Consider the following 16,487-nt stretch of genomic DNA (forward strand, 5'->3'; position numbering starts at 1 on the left):
GGAACCAATAAAATTATGGCAAATATTTACAAATAATTATCTCACATAAAGGTTACATAAAATCAATTCTTCACAAGTAACAGTCACTCATGAAAAGACACACAGATATTGAAACTACGCCAATCTTATTGCATGTTTTTCCAACTAATCTAAAATAAAGGTGTTGCAGTCAACCATTTAACTTAAAATAAAAGCACAAATTCCAGGTTTGACAAGAAAAAAAAAGTTAAAAAATTAAAACAATACTCCACCCCAGTTGCCTCCCAAGTCCCACCCCCAGCCCCTGCCCTTCGCCCAACAAAAGAAAAATATGTCCAACATCTTTGGCAAATTGGCACTGCTGTAATTACATTCAAATATCATTACACACAAAAGCAACACACGTCACTAAGAAAGGAAAAAACCACCAATATTTCAAGTCAGTTATTTTTCTACTAGAAAAAAAGAATACAAAACATACACATTTTTAGGAAGCATTTTTTTTTCAATCTGTTGGAGAAAGATCATCTCCGACTTTCAAAGGCAATTCAATTTTTTTGTTGTTTTTTTTTGTACTTTTTTTTTTTAATAAGTAAGCGTCTATGCAGGCATCACAAACTTTGGCGGATACAGTAGATATGTATTTCTTTGATGCTGGAAGATTGGTCCCTAAGACAAAGTCAACTGTCTCAAAGAATGAAAAGCAAAATCCATGTGTCTTCCTGGCAGAGAGTTCCATTTGCAATGTAATCTGCATTTCTACAAATACTCAATGTCCAAAGGCCACTCGAGGGTGGAAAACCAGGGCAGCATCTTCCAGCAGGAGTCAGGGCCAAACCAGAGTCAGAATCCCATCCTCAGCCCTATGCGGGAGGCCCAACAGTGGGGACCAAGAAGTGTGGCCCCAGCAATGCCAGGCCCTCATTGCCCACTCCCCACACTGTGCTGGTGACTTGGGGCCAGGGGACAGGTCTGCCTCTTCCTGAGCCCCAGAACAGGCTGCTGCCAGGTCTGCTCGCCTTCTGTGACCAAAGGCAAGGAGAGCAGGCAAGAATTGGCATGAGGAGACTCAGCACTTTTTCTGAGTTTCAAGTACGTATGAGGTCTCGGGTGTGTGCGTGCGCCCAGGCACGCGCTCTGGTGCGCACACCACGGACAGAAGGCCAGATTCCGAGGCTCTGAACTTGGCAGGGTGTTTAAAATAGACTCGGGATTTATTTATTTTCTTTTTAGCTTGATAGCAATTAATTGGCTATTGATTGGTTGGAATGTTCAACTCTCCATTTCCTCAAATACAATAAAATAGTTTCATTAAAATGTATTCATGCTTGAAAATAAGGGAGCCATTAAATGGTTTCCTTTCTGTTCCACTCCAAGGAAAATGCACCGTTTGTAAATCAAAAATCCATCATCCAAAATCACTTGTTCTTAATGGTGCTATTGGAGAAGATGAGGAATGTGACCATAAAAGCATGGTAATTTGGGGGACAAGGGTGGCCCAACAGCCGTAGCCACAGGGTTGGTGGGCCCTAGCTGGGGCAGGTGAATCTGCAACATGGCCTCCCTCAGTCAGGTCTGAGTCACAGAGCGGACATAGAACTGCTGAGCCCTCCACTCTGCTGTTTTATCTGCTTCCTTCCCAGCACAGAGCCCAAAAAGCTGAAGGGCAGAGCTGGCCCTCCATCTCTCCTGCCACAGGCCAAGAGCCCACCCTGAGCCAACGCCACTAGAGCATCCATTGAGATACTCGTGGTACAGACAGCGGAGCTTCGCTATCTTCTTGTGCTGCTCAGGGGTCTAAGATGTGGGCAAAAGAATATGTAGACATACCTCCAACTTGGGGATGCGCTAAACGGATCCCCTGAACTGAAGGTCTCAAATGGCAGTGACATGATCCTAGATCCCCTTCAATACTCAGGGAGTCCAGGAATGGGGCCCCCCCTTGGTGCTGAGGAATTACCAGAGAATGAAAGGAAGACTGGAGCCTGCTGCTCCCAGGCTAAGGGACTCACTGCCGTCCTCTGCAGCCACCTCTGGGGACCTGGCTGCCTGAGCTGACAGTGGGGGAGCTTATCAACACTGTGGCTCCCCCATGAATATGCAAGAGGGAATCCTGAGGTCCGGGGACAACAGGGGACAAGGGGCTGAAGGGGCCACCAGAGGTGGGGCAGACAGCAGGCTAGGAGTCGTGGCCTGACTGTCTAACTTTCCAATCATGTATTTTGTTATCTTTTAAGAAATGCACTTGCCTCAGACCTCTCCAAGGCCAAAAGAACTAAAGGAATAAATTCACCAGGAACACCAGTGTGCATGCGTAGAAACCATCACAGGCAGGCAGGCCCCAGGTGGGTGGCAAGGCCAGGGCTGTAGCGCCAGCCTCTTGGCAGGCCTACTGTGGAACTGGTCTAGCCCAGAGTCCTATGGGGGCAAACTACTCTACCTGGACCTGGTCTATCCAAGGGCCTGGGTTTTTCTCTACCCTCTTGGGACGCTGTGTCTCAAACATAGCTCACTTCGGGGTATCTGTCGGGAGAGCAGGCTTTGTTTTTCAGATTTGCTCCCCATGCCTTGGAGCTGAACTCCTGCAGAAATGTCCCCAAGGGGGTGGCTGGAGCCAAGGCTCCGGAGGCAGGCAGTCACTCTGGGGCGTGACTCTTCATGACAGGATTTGACCCATCAGTGCCCTGTGGTCAGTCAGGGTTCTTCCCTGTGCGTGTGAAAGGCCAGGCAGCATTCGCCTCCCCTTAACTGAACCACGGCCTCTGCCATCCACCCCACCTGCAAGAGCAGGCCAAGAGAACTAAATGAATAAATTCATTCTTTTCAAAGCAAGAGCCCAGGATGTAGCCAGAAGGGTGGCTTTGCCTGCTTCTGTCACCCACTTGCTAGATGACCCAAAGCACACCTCTCACTTCTCTGGGCTCCTACCTCCTCCAAATGTACGATGAAGGACAAGGAGGTGAGGAAGAAAGGGAGCATTCAACAAAGATGGGGGGGTCACAAGCTGAGGGCCAGTGGGTCAGATTTGGACCACAGATATACTTTTCTCTTGGTTGACAGAGTGTTTTACAAGTTTCTACCTTTGAATGCCACTCAGCAGGGCAAACACGCTCCTGGGTGTCTTGGGCCCCACCACATCATGCTGCCTCTTACCCTGCCTGGGGGGTGGACGACATCACCTGTCTGGCTGGGAAAGCAGTTAGTTCAGGGCCCTTGAGATTGCCATCTGTGTTTTTTGGGCTTGTAGGAATCCTGAGGTCCTAGCTCAGGCACTCCTGCATATTGTCACAGTTTGCCCCAAATCAAAATGAGCAAAGAGGAGTAAGGGGACAGCATATGACACTAGTGCCCTGCACCCTGAGAGTTGGAGCTGGGCCTGCCAGGCATCATGGAGTGGCCTTGGAAGTCTGACCACCTCTGAGCCTCGAGGTGCAGCAGGGGAGGAGCCTGGATGAAACCTCAGAAGCACTGGTGTGAGTCTGGGCGAAGACTACAGGTTTCAGTGTTAATGGAATCAAGTGAGACTGACAAGTCCACTAACCCCAGGGCCCTTTCACAGGCCAACCTCCAGGCCCTGCTCTTTCCTCATCGTGGGTCTGGCGGGGTCTGGAGGATTAAGAGACAGGAGTCTTCAAGTCATATATTACCACAACAGGAGCACAACTCTGAGGGAAAGAATGGGGCCCAGGTATCAGAGAATTCATTTCATCTCTGTCTTACCTGGTGAGCCCCAAATGTCAATCTCCCCATCCATAAAGTAGGCATTGGTCAAGGATTGCAAAGCACCGTACAACATCAGGTAGGAAAGCACTAACCCTAACCAGCACGCCTTGGGAATGGGATGGTGGGTTTGATATGTTATCAAATTTCTCCAGGTCGGAGTTAAAGGAATGGTATGAAATGTCCTCATTCAAAAAGTCAGACTGGAACACACGGCTCAGGGCCCATGGAGGAAGGCCCCAGGCCCCTGCTGTGATGCTGGTGAAGCCCTGGACTCAGGATTTCCATTCAGAATTTTCTGGCATCTACTCAACCACCTGTGTCCTTTGAGACTGTTCTCTCCAAGCCCCCAGGCCGTTCCGCTAGGTAGCCTGGGAGTTGTGAATCCATGGGAGCAGGTGTGTGTGTGTGAACTTCCGTGTGCATCTGTGTGCTCTTGTGCTTCTGCCAGGAGTCATGGGGTTGTCTAATAAATACAGATCCAGCCTGAGGACCAGCAAGGCCTCAGGTGAGAGAGGAAGAACTTAGAGGGAGCCCATTACAGGGGCAAGATCAGGAATGGGACAGGGACAGGGGCCGCTGCGGTGCCAGGTGGGCTCTGCAGAGGAAGGATGGTATGGATCTTCAGCAGCTGGTTCAGTAGGGGCTGACTTCCTCCCAAAGCCTGAGACCATAAGGACCCAAAGATGTAGGTGCACATCATTCCAAGAGAGGAGTTGCTGGGGGCAGAGGCCCAAGAGGCCTATGCCAAGGACTGCCCCCCACACCACTTCCTGTGAGGGGTGGGAGGGAGAAAGGGAGGAGCCAGGTAACATCCTTCTCCACCCTTACCTGGAAGGTGGAGGCTGGGGCCAGTTCACCTCAGCTCCTGGAGTGGGCTCTGGCCCCAGCTGCCTTCCTTCTCTGCCCAGAGGGTTCCACAGGGGCAGGTGCACCTGCTGTGAGCTCACTGGGCTCCACCCCTAGTCTGGTGCCTGGGCTTCCTTGGCAATTCTAACAGCCCGAGACACCAGTCTAGAGCAGAAACCTCTCTTGCTATCCTCACTGTCAACTCCTACCACTGGGAAATATGAGATGATAGATGGGGATGACAGGGATCACCTTGCATTAGGGGCCCAGGGCTCAAGTCCCAGTCCTACTTCCACCAGCCATTGCTAGGGAATCCACTTTACTGAGCCTCAGTCTCTTCTAGTCCACCAGTCTCTGGGGGTCTAGGGGGTAAATCACTTGGGGATGGCCAGAGGAGGTCTTCTCTGACTCTCTGCATGATCCTGGGTTTCCTTAAGCTGGCTTCAGTTTCCCCTAGGGTAGCCAGACTAGGTCTTTTTCAAGACCCTTGTAATCCCCAGCCCTCAGAGTGGATCCAAACATTAGCAGGACTCAGGTGTCTGCCCCCATATGCTTGTTCAAAAATGGAGGATTGGCCCCAGATGACCCTATCACAGTCCCAGCACCCTAGGAGGGAGGAAGAGAAAAAGAAAGCAGTCAGGCAACCCTGCCGTAACAAGTTAGTCAAGGCTCAGAGAGGCAAAGGGTCTTGTCTGAGGACTTACAGTAAAGCAGAGGTGTAGCCAGAGCAAGACCTGCTGGGCCTGATGATCCCAAGTCCAGGCTCTTTCTACCCCAGCTCTCTGCTAACCTGGTGACATATGGACATGAGCGACTGTCACATGAGATGACCAAGCCTGCTGTCATGGCTGTGATTCAGCCTGGTTTTGGACAGGGGCACCACCTGGCTATTCTAAGTTGACGAGAGAGACTGTGCAAGGAATTGAGGTTCCAGGTGAAGAGATGGCAGCACCTGGTGTCCCCAACTCAAAACCACTCCCAGGTCACACCCAGTTCACTACTGCTGGTTCTGTCCCTCCCTCAGGAGGCCTTTCTCTGTCTCCCATGTCTTCCCAGCTGACTTCCTCTGACCAGCCTGGCCCACAATGAATTCCCCAAGCTCCCTCTCTGAGCTCTCATGGCCTTGGCCATAGCTCTGACCATCCTTGTATCAACAGGTAGGCCTACACTGTGTGGAGTCAGGCATCTGTTCCCTACCCCAGTGCCTCCGGACCCAGCCGCATGCTCAGCTCCAGGAGGTCAGGGAGGTGCTGCTTGGAGAGGAGGCTCAGAGGTTCTGGCTGACTGCCGTAGATGCTGTGGTCCGTGGTGCTGGGAAAGTCCTTGTTACTAACCGTTGTCTCTATCACTGGAACAGGCTTGCCCAGAATCCACTTGCTAGGATCCTGGAGGGTGAGTGGGTGAGGTGGCCATGGCAGGTGTCCAAAGTGATTCGAGCCTGGGTGTGACTCAGGAAACATTCCAATTCCATTCAGCGGTTCCAGCGTCTGAGGTGTCAGGAGAGCCTCAGGCCCCTCCCTGGCCTAGATCAGCTGACCTCCGGATCCCACCCAGCCCTGACATTCAAAGTCCATGACATGATCGACACTTGGATGACCTCTTACTTTAGAACAGCAGCTGAAGGCTCTCCCAGTCTTTTCTCTTTGAGTCCCCAGATCTGGAAAAGAGCTGCTCACACTGCGGTGGCCCCAGGGCACCTCCCTAAAGTGTATTCCTCCGGGAGACGTCAGGGGGAAGCTTGCAGCCCAACCAGCCCAGTGAGACTCCTAGTGAAGACACTAGAGCAGTAGGAACGAGCAGGGGCCTGGGGCCCTTTGGTGGACATCCTTGGTCTCAGGACAGCTTCAAGCCCACCTGATAGGAGCACTCAAGGCAGAGGAGACACTCTGTGCAGAGTCAGGCTGAAAATGTCCTGTGACACTATGAGCTCATCATGGGATGGGAAGTCTGCTCATTTGGACCTTCAGGCCCACAGAAAAGCAAGAAGGTATATACATGGGGGCTGTTGAAGAAACACAAGCTAGCTCTCCTTCCCAGACCTGTGGTGAATAAGATGCACCGATGGTCAGACAGGTGGGGGACTGGCAGGTTGGGCTGGGCTGCAGTTGTCTGGTAAACAGTCCATTGGTTTGCGGAAATCTGGTTACCACTGGGAGAAGCTTACTGACTGACATTTGAATCTGATGGAGGTCCAGAAGTCCAACAGGCCTACCATAGAACCTGCGTCCCTGGCAGGAAAAGGGGAGGGAGGGAGGCTTGGGTGAGTGGGGGCTGGCTGGGGGACGGTCTTGTTGGGCCCCTCTGGTTGTCTTGGTGGGGAGGCTGGGAGGCTATCTTTCTCAGTGATATGTGTCATAAGTGCTCGGCGCCCGCCTGTCTCCGAGGGTCAGTGACGGTCATAGGCAGTGGCGGCTGCAGGTGGGGCAGCTCCTCGAGCAGCCGCGCTGTAATAGTAGGGGGAGCCTGGAAGAGATGAGAGAGGGCACTGAGGTTGGACCTGGGGTCCCCTGTTCACCAGTCTCCCCATCTCTGTCCCTTCTGTCCCTTCACCCAGCTCAAGACACGGTTCCTTCTCACTAAGATCTCTGTCCTGAGCTGTTGACTGAACTGCAAGTCTGATCAGGGTCAATAACTACCCCCAAGATCTCAAGCCTCCTTGCCACTGAGGGCTGGGCTCAGCCTGCTGGAGCCCTTGACTCTAAACCTGGGCCTCAGCCACCTGCTGTAGTAAGTGACGTGCTACCAGAACGGTCTTGCCCATCTGTCTTCCCACCATCTATGGAGGCTTTCTTGCTGCTCTGGAAGAACTGAGTAGTCGCAACAGAGGCCCTGTGACCCACAAAGCCTAAAATATGTATTATCTGCTCCACTGTAGAAAACGTTTGCCGAACTCTGACCGAGAAGATGAAAAGCATTCAGTCTTCATCCAGGGCTTTGTGGTCTAGCCCCTGCCGGCCTCTCTGGACTTACTTCCCACAGTGACCATCCCTGTGGCCCACACTCACATGCCACACTTCAGAGGAAATGAACTCTCTGCAGTGGTCCCGAGTATACCATAATGTGAGCGGCATCTCTAGCTGGCTGAGCATTTCCTCTGTCCCTCGCATGTATCATCTCACTTAACCCCAGGGCAGGTAGTTAACCCACTTGATCAGACTCTCAGGCCTCTGTCCCTCTTCCCATGGTGAACTCTTGCTTGGAACACCTGACCTGTACTCTCACTCCCTTTACTCTCTGTTAAACTTCTATGCCTCCTTCAAGTACCAGGGTCCCGCTCTCTCCTCTGGGAAGGCCCCTTGCCCTGCATTCAAACTCCCCGATGCCTGGGCCACAGCTACAACTACATCTTTGTGCACTTCCCCCATCCCAGGGTGGAGAGTCCCATAAAGGCAGGGGCTGGGTTCTGACCCTCTCGGTGTCTATCCCCAGATCCCAGCCTGGAGTCTGACCCAGCTCAGCTGGGGTTTTGGGATAATAGCCCTGAGTAAGCAAACAGTAGTGAAGAACCCCCAGCCACCCTGCTGCCCACTCATCCATTCAGTCACTCACTAACTTACTCCACCGCTCCTTTCCTGACCTCGTTGGGTGCAGGACTGGAAGAAAATGGCAGCCATCAACCTGACACAGTCTGATGTTGAGTCAGGAAGGGGATTTGAGCTCTAAGAAAAAGCACTAGGGAAACAGTCTGTTCTGGCAAGTCAGCTTCCTAGGGAAGTGGGTTAGAACTGGGCTTGGAGGACAGAGGTGACGGGGGTGTGTGTAAAGGGCAGGTGCAGGCTCCTTCCTGTGACATCAGGACGGAGCAACAGGGGCCCTCACCTCAGGCTCCTTCCTGTGACATCAGGACGGAGCAATGGGGGCCCTCACCTCACGCTATGTTCCTCCCACTGCCTCTGGGCTGCTTTCTTTAGCTCTGTGGTCTGCATGTGGCTTCCAAAAGCTCTGCTCTGGTCTGCACCTCCTCCCCAGGGGTGAGAGGAGCTGTGGACCCAGGGCACCAGCTGGTCTCATAACAACAAAGTTAGAGAGAGGCCAATCTCCTTTTTTTATAGGTGAGGAAACTGACATTCACCAAACAAAATCACATGCCCAAAGAAAGCCACAGAGTCTCTTAGTGCCAGTTCCTGGCCTGGGACTCAGGCCACCTGCCCCCAGCTCGGGACTCCTTCCATTATAATGCAGTACAAGGTCTGTGCCAAAGGGATGGATTTATTTAAGCTTCTGGGCCTTGTCAGTGACTCATAGACCATGTGTCTGCTATGGTGGGACTAGCAAACCTCTTTATTTGTTTATTTATTTACTTATTTAATTTTAGTTATAGATGGACACAATACATTTACTTTATTTATTTATTTTACTTATTTATATGTGGGGCTGAGGATCAAATCCAGTGCCCCATACATGCTAGGCAAGTGCTCTACCACTGAGCCACACCCCCAGCCCTAGCAAGCCTCTTAATCTCCTGGGTGAGGCAACCCTTATTTATTCTGAAATCTCACCCACTGCAATCCAAACCAATCCAGGGATTCTCCTGGATACCATAACTGGGGGCTGAGACCTGTGGTTTGCCAATGAGGCTCTATCACATCTTAACTGTAAGACCTTGAACATGTGACTTGGTTCTTCATTTGTAATAGGGGTTCACAGTGGGGCTATTGTAACCATGAAATAAGAATATGAAGAGTGCCTTTGACAGTCACTTTTCTAAACTTCGTACCAGGGATTGAACTCAGGGGCACTTAATTACTGAGCCACATCCCCAGTCCTTTTTATATTTTATTTAGAGACAGGGTCTTGCTAAGCTGCTCAGGGCCCCACTAAATTGCTGAGGCTAGCTTTGAACTTGTGCTCCTCCTGCCTCAGCCTCCGGAGCCACTGGGATGACAGGTGGGCATCACCATGCCCAGCCATATCCATTAACTCTTGATTTCTACAATCCTATCAAGTAGGAACTATTATACTCATTTTATAGATGAGGAAAATGAGGTTTGGAGAGGTTTTAAGAAAGTCATAGAGCTAGTATGTAACCAAAGGCGGTGGCTTAAGAGGGTACTTTAGCATGCACTGCCTCCCCTCCAAACTCACCTCCTCTAGCAGACATACTCTTTTCTCCTCTGCCCCCCAAGGAAGTAGCATGGCCTCCAGCCACAAGACAGCAGTGGAACCAGCCTGGGAGGCAACACATACCAATCCCATGCCTAAGAATTCCCAGAGACCCATCCCATTTCCCTCTGCTAGCTGGAGACCTGATACAGACACCTATCCACCTTCCTCTGCTCCTTCCTTTGTGGGATGGAGACAGCATCAGGACAGCCTCTTGCAGAGTAGCTGCAGTGCCAGCCCCGCATCTACCGGAAGACAAACCTAGGGGAGAGGGGCGTGTGTGTGAGCAGAGCCTCCCCTGTAGACCTGGGCATGCACAAGGGCAGAAAAACCACAGAGGCTGCCTCATGAAGAGGTGGCAAGGGACAGAAAATGGATGGAAAGGCTCCCGGCAGATTCCTGGCCCATCCTCCAGCTCCCCAGCTGGCCACCTCTGGCCCCTAGCACTGGCTCACCTCCCTCCCAGGGCCTGGTATTGGCCAGACTATCCAGAGCGCCTTGCGTGAGAGTTTGCATTTACCGTGAAAAATGAAAACATCACCTCACAAAGTGCTCTGTCTTCCTGGTGCCCATTAGACCTCCATCTAGAATAAACTTGTCCTTTCTTCTGTCATTTTTCCTCTCTAATTCACATTATCATCAATTTACCTCCTGACACAGTCATTCCGGGCTGGCTCCCTCTCTAATCCCTTTACAGCGGCCAGGGCGCTCCTATTCTAATCCTAATTGACTGAGGCCGCCCTTTCTCTCCGCCAGCCCTGGCCACCCTGCCCGCCTCCGCTGCCCCCTCGCCCTTGCCAGCCTGGAGGGACCACAGGACAGGATGCTGAGTCACAGCTGCCCCCGCTGGGCATGCACGCGGGGAGGGAAGTTCTCCCCAGAGCCCACGCAAAGTGTCCTCTGCCTTCATTTGATGGCGTTGAGGGTCCTCACTCCGTCCACGTTTGTGAAGAGGCCTCAGCCAGGCCAGCTGAGGTAGACAGCGTGTGCCAGGTTGTGTGCTAGTGGGAGCAAGTGATGGGTGGGTGTGAGCATGTGTGTGTGAGTGCAGGGGCTCGCCTGTGCCCACAGCTCCTGTGGAGTCTGCGGGAACACCATGGGCCCTGGGACAGGTTTCCACACCCCTGGCCCCTGGCACACCTTCCACTGTCCAGTCAAAGAAACCCTCACTCTGGATTGAGGGCATGCAGGAAGAGCATCGTGTTCACTGCCTTCCTGAGAAGTCGCCACAATGACCCGCCTCATTTTACACCTGAGCCAACCAACTCCCAGACTGTGGAGGCCTGACTCGGGCCAGTTCTGGGGCCACTGCTCATGCCTGTAGCTGCCCCGCAGGCTTTGAAGTCCCCCTTTCACAAAAGGCCTGCCTCCTCCCAGCTTCCCCTGCTGCTTGGGCACAACATTACGAGCTGGAAAGAGACCTTCTTGCATGTGACCTTTAATAGAAAGGGAGCAACTTGAGAAAGTGGACTAGGGAACTCCATTTGTTGGGAGTGGGTGGCAAAGGTTTCCAGTTTTGAATGGGAGCAGGGCAGATCTTCTGATACTCAAGGCTGGGCACCCAGGGAAAGCTGCCACAGAGAGCAAGTGACCATGGGGGCGTCCAGCAGCATGGAAATGTTTGCAATAGAGCAGCCCTGGTGGTGTGACTGGGTGTGTCCAGGCCTGCCTCTCTGGTCCTCCTGCAGATTCTTGGAGCCCCTCATGTCCCTTAATCTGTTTTCTGTTTAAACCAGCCAGAGCAGATTCTGTTGTTTGCAACTATAAGTCTGACAGAGCATTAACCTGGCTTTCAAAAATAGACCAGTTCTCCTCATCACACACAAGCCTCGAGTGCTGAAAACTCTCAGGCCTATTTCTACAAAGGAATGAGGTCTCTTTCCAGGCTGTAATGTTGTTCTGACTGAGTCAGTTAGAGTCAGAGAGCCACATCACATACTAGCTATGAACACAGACTCTGGAGTCAGTGAGAAGTCCTCGTTCTGCCACTTGCATGCTGTGTGACCTCATGTGAATTAATCAACCCTTCTGAGTCTCATTCTCCTCATCTGTGTAACAGAAATAATATGTTCTCCATAGCATTGTTGAATGGACCAAATGAGATTACCCAAGTGAAGGGTTTTTCCCAGTGCTGGTTACAATTAGCAAGTACGTCCTTAGAAGAATGGAGTTTTGATTTCTCTTCCTCCTCCCCACATTGTCTCTGGCCTCCCTAGAGGCCCAGAGCACCTCCCAGCACAGACATGCCTGCTGGAGGCTCCCTCATCGCCTGCCTGTGAGCTCGCTGGGACAGAGCCTTCATTTTCTGCACACCAGGGGCTAACAACTGGGGCTGTGACCCGAATTTTTCTCCAGATTGAGCAGCAAAAGCCTCCAAGGTGGTGCAGCCACCCCCTCTGTCCTTGGACACGGAGCTAGCTGCCCGTGTGGTCAGTTGCCAGATTCCCCGCCTGGCATTGTAGGTGCTCCAAGGGTGCACCCTCCACAGATCACCTCACCTGTACCCCCATCCTTTTGCCACATGCCTTAGCAGTTTTGTCCCCCTTTCTCTGCCTCTTGAGTGTCCAGGCAAAGAAATGATGTCCACTGCCCACCTACAGGATGCAAAGTCAGAGAAAGGTGCCTCTTCTGGATCTCAGCCCCCACTGGTCCCCGTAGGAAGCCCTGGGTCAACATGACCTCCTTGGAGTCACATCCTCATCAGAAGGAGCCATTGCCCCAGGCTGATGCCCAGGCCTCCTTTGAGTCATTCCCTGTGGTCTCTTAGTAGAACTGGACCGGGACTCCTGGGTTCAGGTCTCACCCACTAACCCCCAAAGTTGTTCAGGGAGACCAGAGCTGGCCCAAACCTCCTGGTCCCTGAGATGGACAATTGGGTCAGCTCAGAGAAAAACATCAGGTAAGTGAGACCCTTGTACTATACTTAGAAATGATTTTGATCCAATCAAAACAGAAGTCTGAGAAGCCGTCAATCTGCAGATTCAGGTCCTCTGGGAAACTATATTAGCAAGAGGCTCACAAGGCTTCTGTGAAGCTGGGAATCTCCCCTGCACAGAGACCCACGGCACTAATTGGCAATGTGCCTCATTTCATCCACAGTTATGCATGACATGCCAAAATGCTTTGGGCAGCCCAAGGCCCCAAGGACATGGAATGGTAGGAGCAAGAGCGAGGTGGTGTCTGTGCTGTGTGTCTGTCCTAATCACCAAACCAGGTTTGGGAGGGGGTCAGGACTAAGACTTCAGGGCCTCCTTCAAGACCTATGGCTTGGCAACTTGAGTTTGAAGACCTCAGGTTATTGCTTTTCTGATGAAGTCTATGTTTCCCAGTCCTGAAATAATTAAGGATCCAGGGAATTAACAGACTCTCACTTAAGAAGGCCTTGTTAAAGCTGGACAGACAGACCAGAGTGGTCTCAGAGGGCCCTTCAATGTTTGACCTTGTGATCCTCTGAGTGGAAAATTCTTAGCCGACCTTACGGAAGGGACGAGTGTTGCTGCCTGCAGGCAGATTGGCTCCACCCACAGGTGGTAAGTGACATCTGTGACCCGCTTCAAAGTTCCTCAAGCTCCAGCTGGCACTCACCTGCTGGTTTTATGTAAGTTTATGTCAACAAAACAAAAGGCTCTTCTTAGACTTTTGAGGGCTGAGTTAGCCCTGCTTGGTCTTAGGGGAACCCAAATACATTGATGATGTTCACAAATCAGACTGGCACTGGCCATGGACAATCAGCCAATTTGAGGCTTGGGCAGGAGTTGGGTACCAGCTGAGCTCTGCCTGGCAGGCCTTCAGCCACAGGGCAGCCAGTTTCCAAAGGAGCTGGCACTACTGCCATCCATGGTAGACATCACCGATCAATCAATGGGCCTTACCAAGACGGTTCTCCAGGAAGCCACCACTGATCAATCCATGTCTTTACTACCTCTTACTTAGAGAGTTCTCATCATATTTTAATGGCTTTTAAGAAATACAAGTTCCTCATAGGCAGGGACTTTTTCCTACCTTCTTTCTCCCTCAATGTCTTTTTTACTCTCTTCCCCTTCTGTGACATTTCCCCAAATCCCCCAAAACTCCTTGGGGAGGAAGAAGAGCATGAGAAGAGTGATATTTATTGCCCTAAGGGCCCCATGACAACCCAAGTATTCCATTGCATGGGGCAAGCTACCCACCCCACCTTGGTGACTAGGCCTCAGGATATCCAGGGACCCTGGCCCAACGAGGAGGTTCAGATGCAGCAGCCCATGGCCCGAGGGCCCCACCGGCTTCTGCCAGTACTCACCAAGCAGCCCCGGGTTGGGGAACCTCCAGGAGTCGTTGTATGAGGAATACTGAGGATGGCTATAGGGACTCCCGGAGAACTCACTCCCTGCAGGTGGAGGAGGAGAGAGAAACAGGAACCAGGTGTCAAATCAGGTTTGGAAAAGGCTCTGAGTCCCAGCCAGCCCGAGTGCTGATGCCATTTGCATCCTGTGTAAGCTTCAGGCACTTTTCATGACCAGTCAAGGCAGGACGGGCCCACAGCCTCATTAAGTGAGCAGCCAGCCTCGTCACTGTTATCTCCCCCTAAAGCCCTTTGTATCCCTGCGAGTGAAAAACGTTCTCTCAAGTTGGCACCATGGAGCCACCGACGGCCAGGTGTTTCTGGGGGAACCCTGACCCATCTTATAAATCTGAGGACTCACAAAAAGGCCTTGGTACACCTGCCCAAGCACAAAGCCCTGGAGCGCCAGGCTCTCAGACGCGGCTGAGGCCACTCCAGGACCCTCCAGTGGTTCTGCACCACCCATGACCTCAGCTGTAGTCTGGCCTCTGCACTGTGACTCCAGGGGTGGCTGCACGTGGAGCCTCCTGAGGTTGGGGAGATAGACACAGACCCAGGCCCTTGGATTGTGGATGCAGATGGAGTCTGTCTTCTAGGCACCGAGGGGCAGCTGGCTATGTTCGGTGGCTCTGAGTATGTTCAGGCAGGTATTTTGAGGTGTGCCAGGATGGGGGATAGCATGGGACACCCTGAGGATGGCTCATCCTAGCCCACTAACTCAAAGGGCAGTGTACCTGCATCTGGCTCTTTTTGGGGTACACAGTAGCCCAGGAGGGCATCCTACCAACAGCCAGGTCAGAGGCAGGAGCCTGAATCCCATCCTGCACACCCTTGCTACCTCGCTCTTACAGCTGCCAGGGCCTGCCTGTCCTACTGGTGGTCAAGGTCCCCAGGGGTCAGGCTTGGGCCCTGACTCTTCATTGGGTGCCTCTGTGCCTGGCAGAGGGTGCTCAGCAGAGGCCCTGGAGCGGGGCATGGAAAATCAGTTGTTGAGTGGTTTTCTGGGTGCAGAGCACAGGCGCCTGTCTCTGCTGGAGATGACAGGCATTACACAGCCCCATGAGGACACTGGCAGCCCAAGCATGGCTGCACAACACCCCCATAGAGGTCTACAGAAGCCAAAGAGCAAGAGTCTCCAGAAGAGGCAGCCAGAACTCAGGACCAAGAGCCATGTTCTCTCCTGTGGCTTAAGCCCAAATGTGGGGCCCACGAGGCTTGGCCAGGTAGAGACCCAACAGCGAGGCTAGGTCGAGGGGCCAGCCCTCCCCACCTCTGGGCCCAGCCAGCCTCTTCCCACCTTCAAGGCAACACAGCAGAGCGTGTACACACACACACACACACACACACACACACACACACACACACACACACGTGCACTCCTCCTCAGGCCTCTCTGGGGGCCACTCCCAGCCTGACAGGCTGAGCCTTCCAATTCTCTGTTTTTTATGCCTCAGTGGTCAGGGTGTCAGGTTCTGGCGTACGGAGGGAGAGCATGGTGACAGTGCTGGGCCGCAGCAGCCCAGCCTCAGCATATCCATCACACCACGGAGCCGCCTCCTCCTCCTCCTCCTCCTCCTCCTCCTCAGGGGCAGGGTGGGGGAGCAGAGATGCAGAGCAGCCTGGAGAAGGGCGAGCCACTCTGCCCTCTGGCTCTGGGTGCCTATGGCGCTGCCCCGTCAGAGGGACTTCCTGACAGCACTGTGCCTAGGCCCTGGGCATCAGGCAAAGGCCATCGGTTTAGCAACATATTTCCTACTGCCAGGCCCAGTCCAAGATGGCTTCTTCCAGGAAGCCTCCCTGATCTCCAGCCCCCAGAAGTTCAAGTCTCAGGTCCACTGGACTGGACTGTTTGTTGTGTACCTGTTATCTACCCCCAAAGTGGCATTGGCTCCTGGAGGCCCACGGTGGGGTCATAAACAGCTCCCAGCTCCTCTGGAGGATGTGCCTAACTCAGGATCACCTCCCTCCTTCACCCATCCCCCTGCTGTCCTTGTAGTATTAGTACCGAGGCTCTGGGATGCCTCTTCCCTGGGAAGTCTCTCTCCTTCCTCTCCCCAGGCAGACCCAGGCTTTGGCATCCGCCCCAGCCCCAGATTTGCCCTGCCCTGAATGGTCATCCCCTGGGGCATGGGTGTTTGGCCCTGCAGGTCCCTGTGACTCCTCCCTCCACATGTATGCATGTCACCCTCACAGAAGGTGCCCAAAGGACCCCTGGTAACTTCCTGGCTTCCCGTTACAGATGTCCCTGTGGTTCCCTCCTCTCCTTCTTCCGGGTTTCCTTCAGGTAAGACCCTCCTGTGAGGCCTTCCCTGACCACCCATTCCTCTCTTCTGCTCTATTTTTCTCCATAGAAAGCATCCCACTCCAATCTGCCTTGTTTATCTTGCTTAACTTGTTAATTACCTGTAGGCTCCTTGGGGAGCAGAGTTTTGTCTGCTCGTGTCTCTATCCCACCCTCCAGCACAAGGCCTACCTGGCATCTAGCAGGCATGGATAACTATTTGTTGAATGAATG

At 52.7% G+C, this 16,487-nt stretch overlaps 1 protein-coding gene across 3 annotated transcripts in view; it reads right to left on the reverse strand.

Moving 5' to 3' along the window:
- Positions 1–2,731: 2,731 nt before the first annotated feature.
- The window catches only part of PAX5 (paired box 5), a 190,556-nt gene continuing 176,800 nt past the window's right edge, over positions 2,732–16,487 (reverse strand). For all 3 annotated transcript variants that reach the window (XM_079113560.1, XM_079113559.1, XM_079113561.1), the window contains 2 exons: positions 13,931–14,017; positions 2,732–7,011 (listed from right to left, as the gene is read on the reverse strand). In XM_079113560.1, coding sequence (XP_078969686.1) covers positions 6,935–7,011; positions 13,931–14,017 — 164 coding nt within the window. In that variant the 3' untranslated portion in view covers positions 2,732–6,934. The remainder of the gene's footprint in view (positions 7,012–13,930; positions 14,018–16,487) is intronic.

The sequence above is a fragment of the Sciurus vulgaris genome, assembly GCF_902686455.1.
Source record: "Sciurus vulgaris genome assembly, chromosome: 15".
Classification (NCBI taxonomy): domain Eukaryota; kingdom Metazoa; phylum Chordata; class Mammalia; order Rodentia; family Sciuridae; genus Sciurus; species Sciurus vulgaris.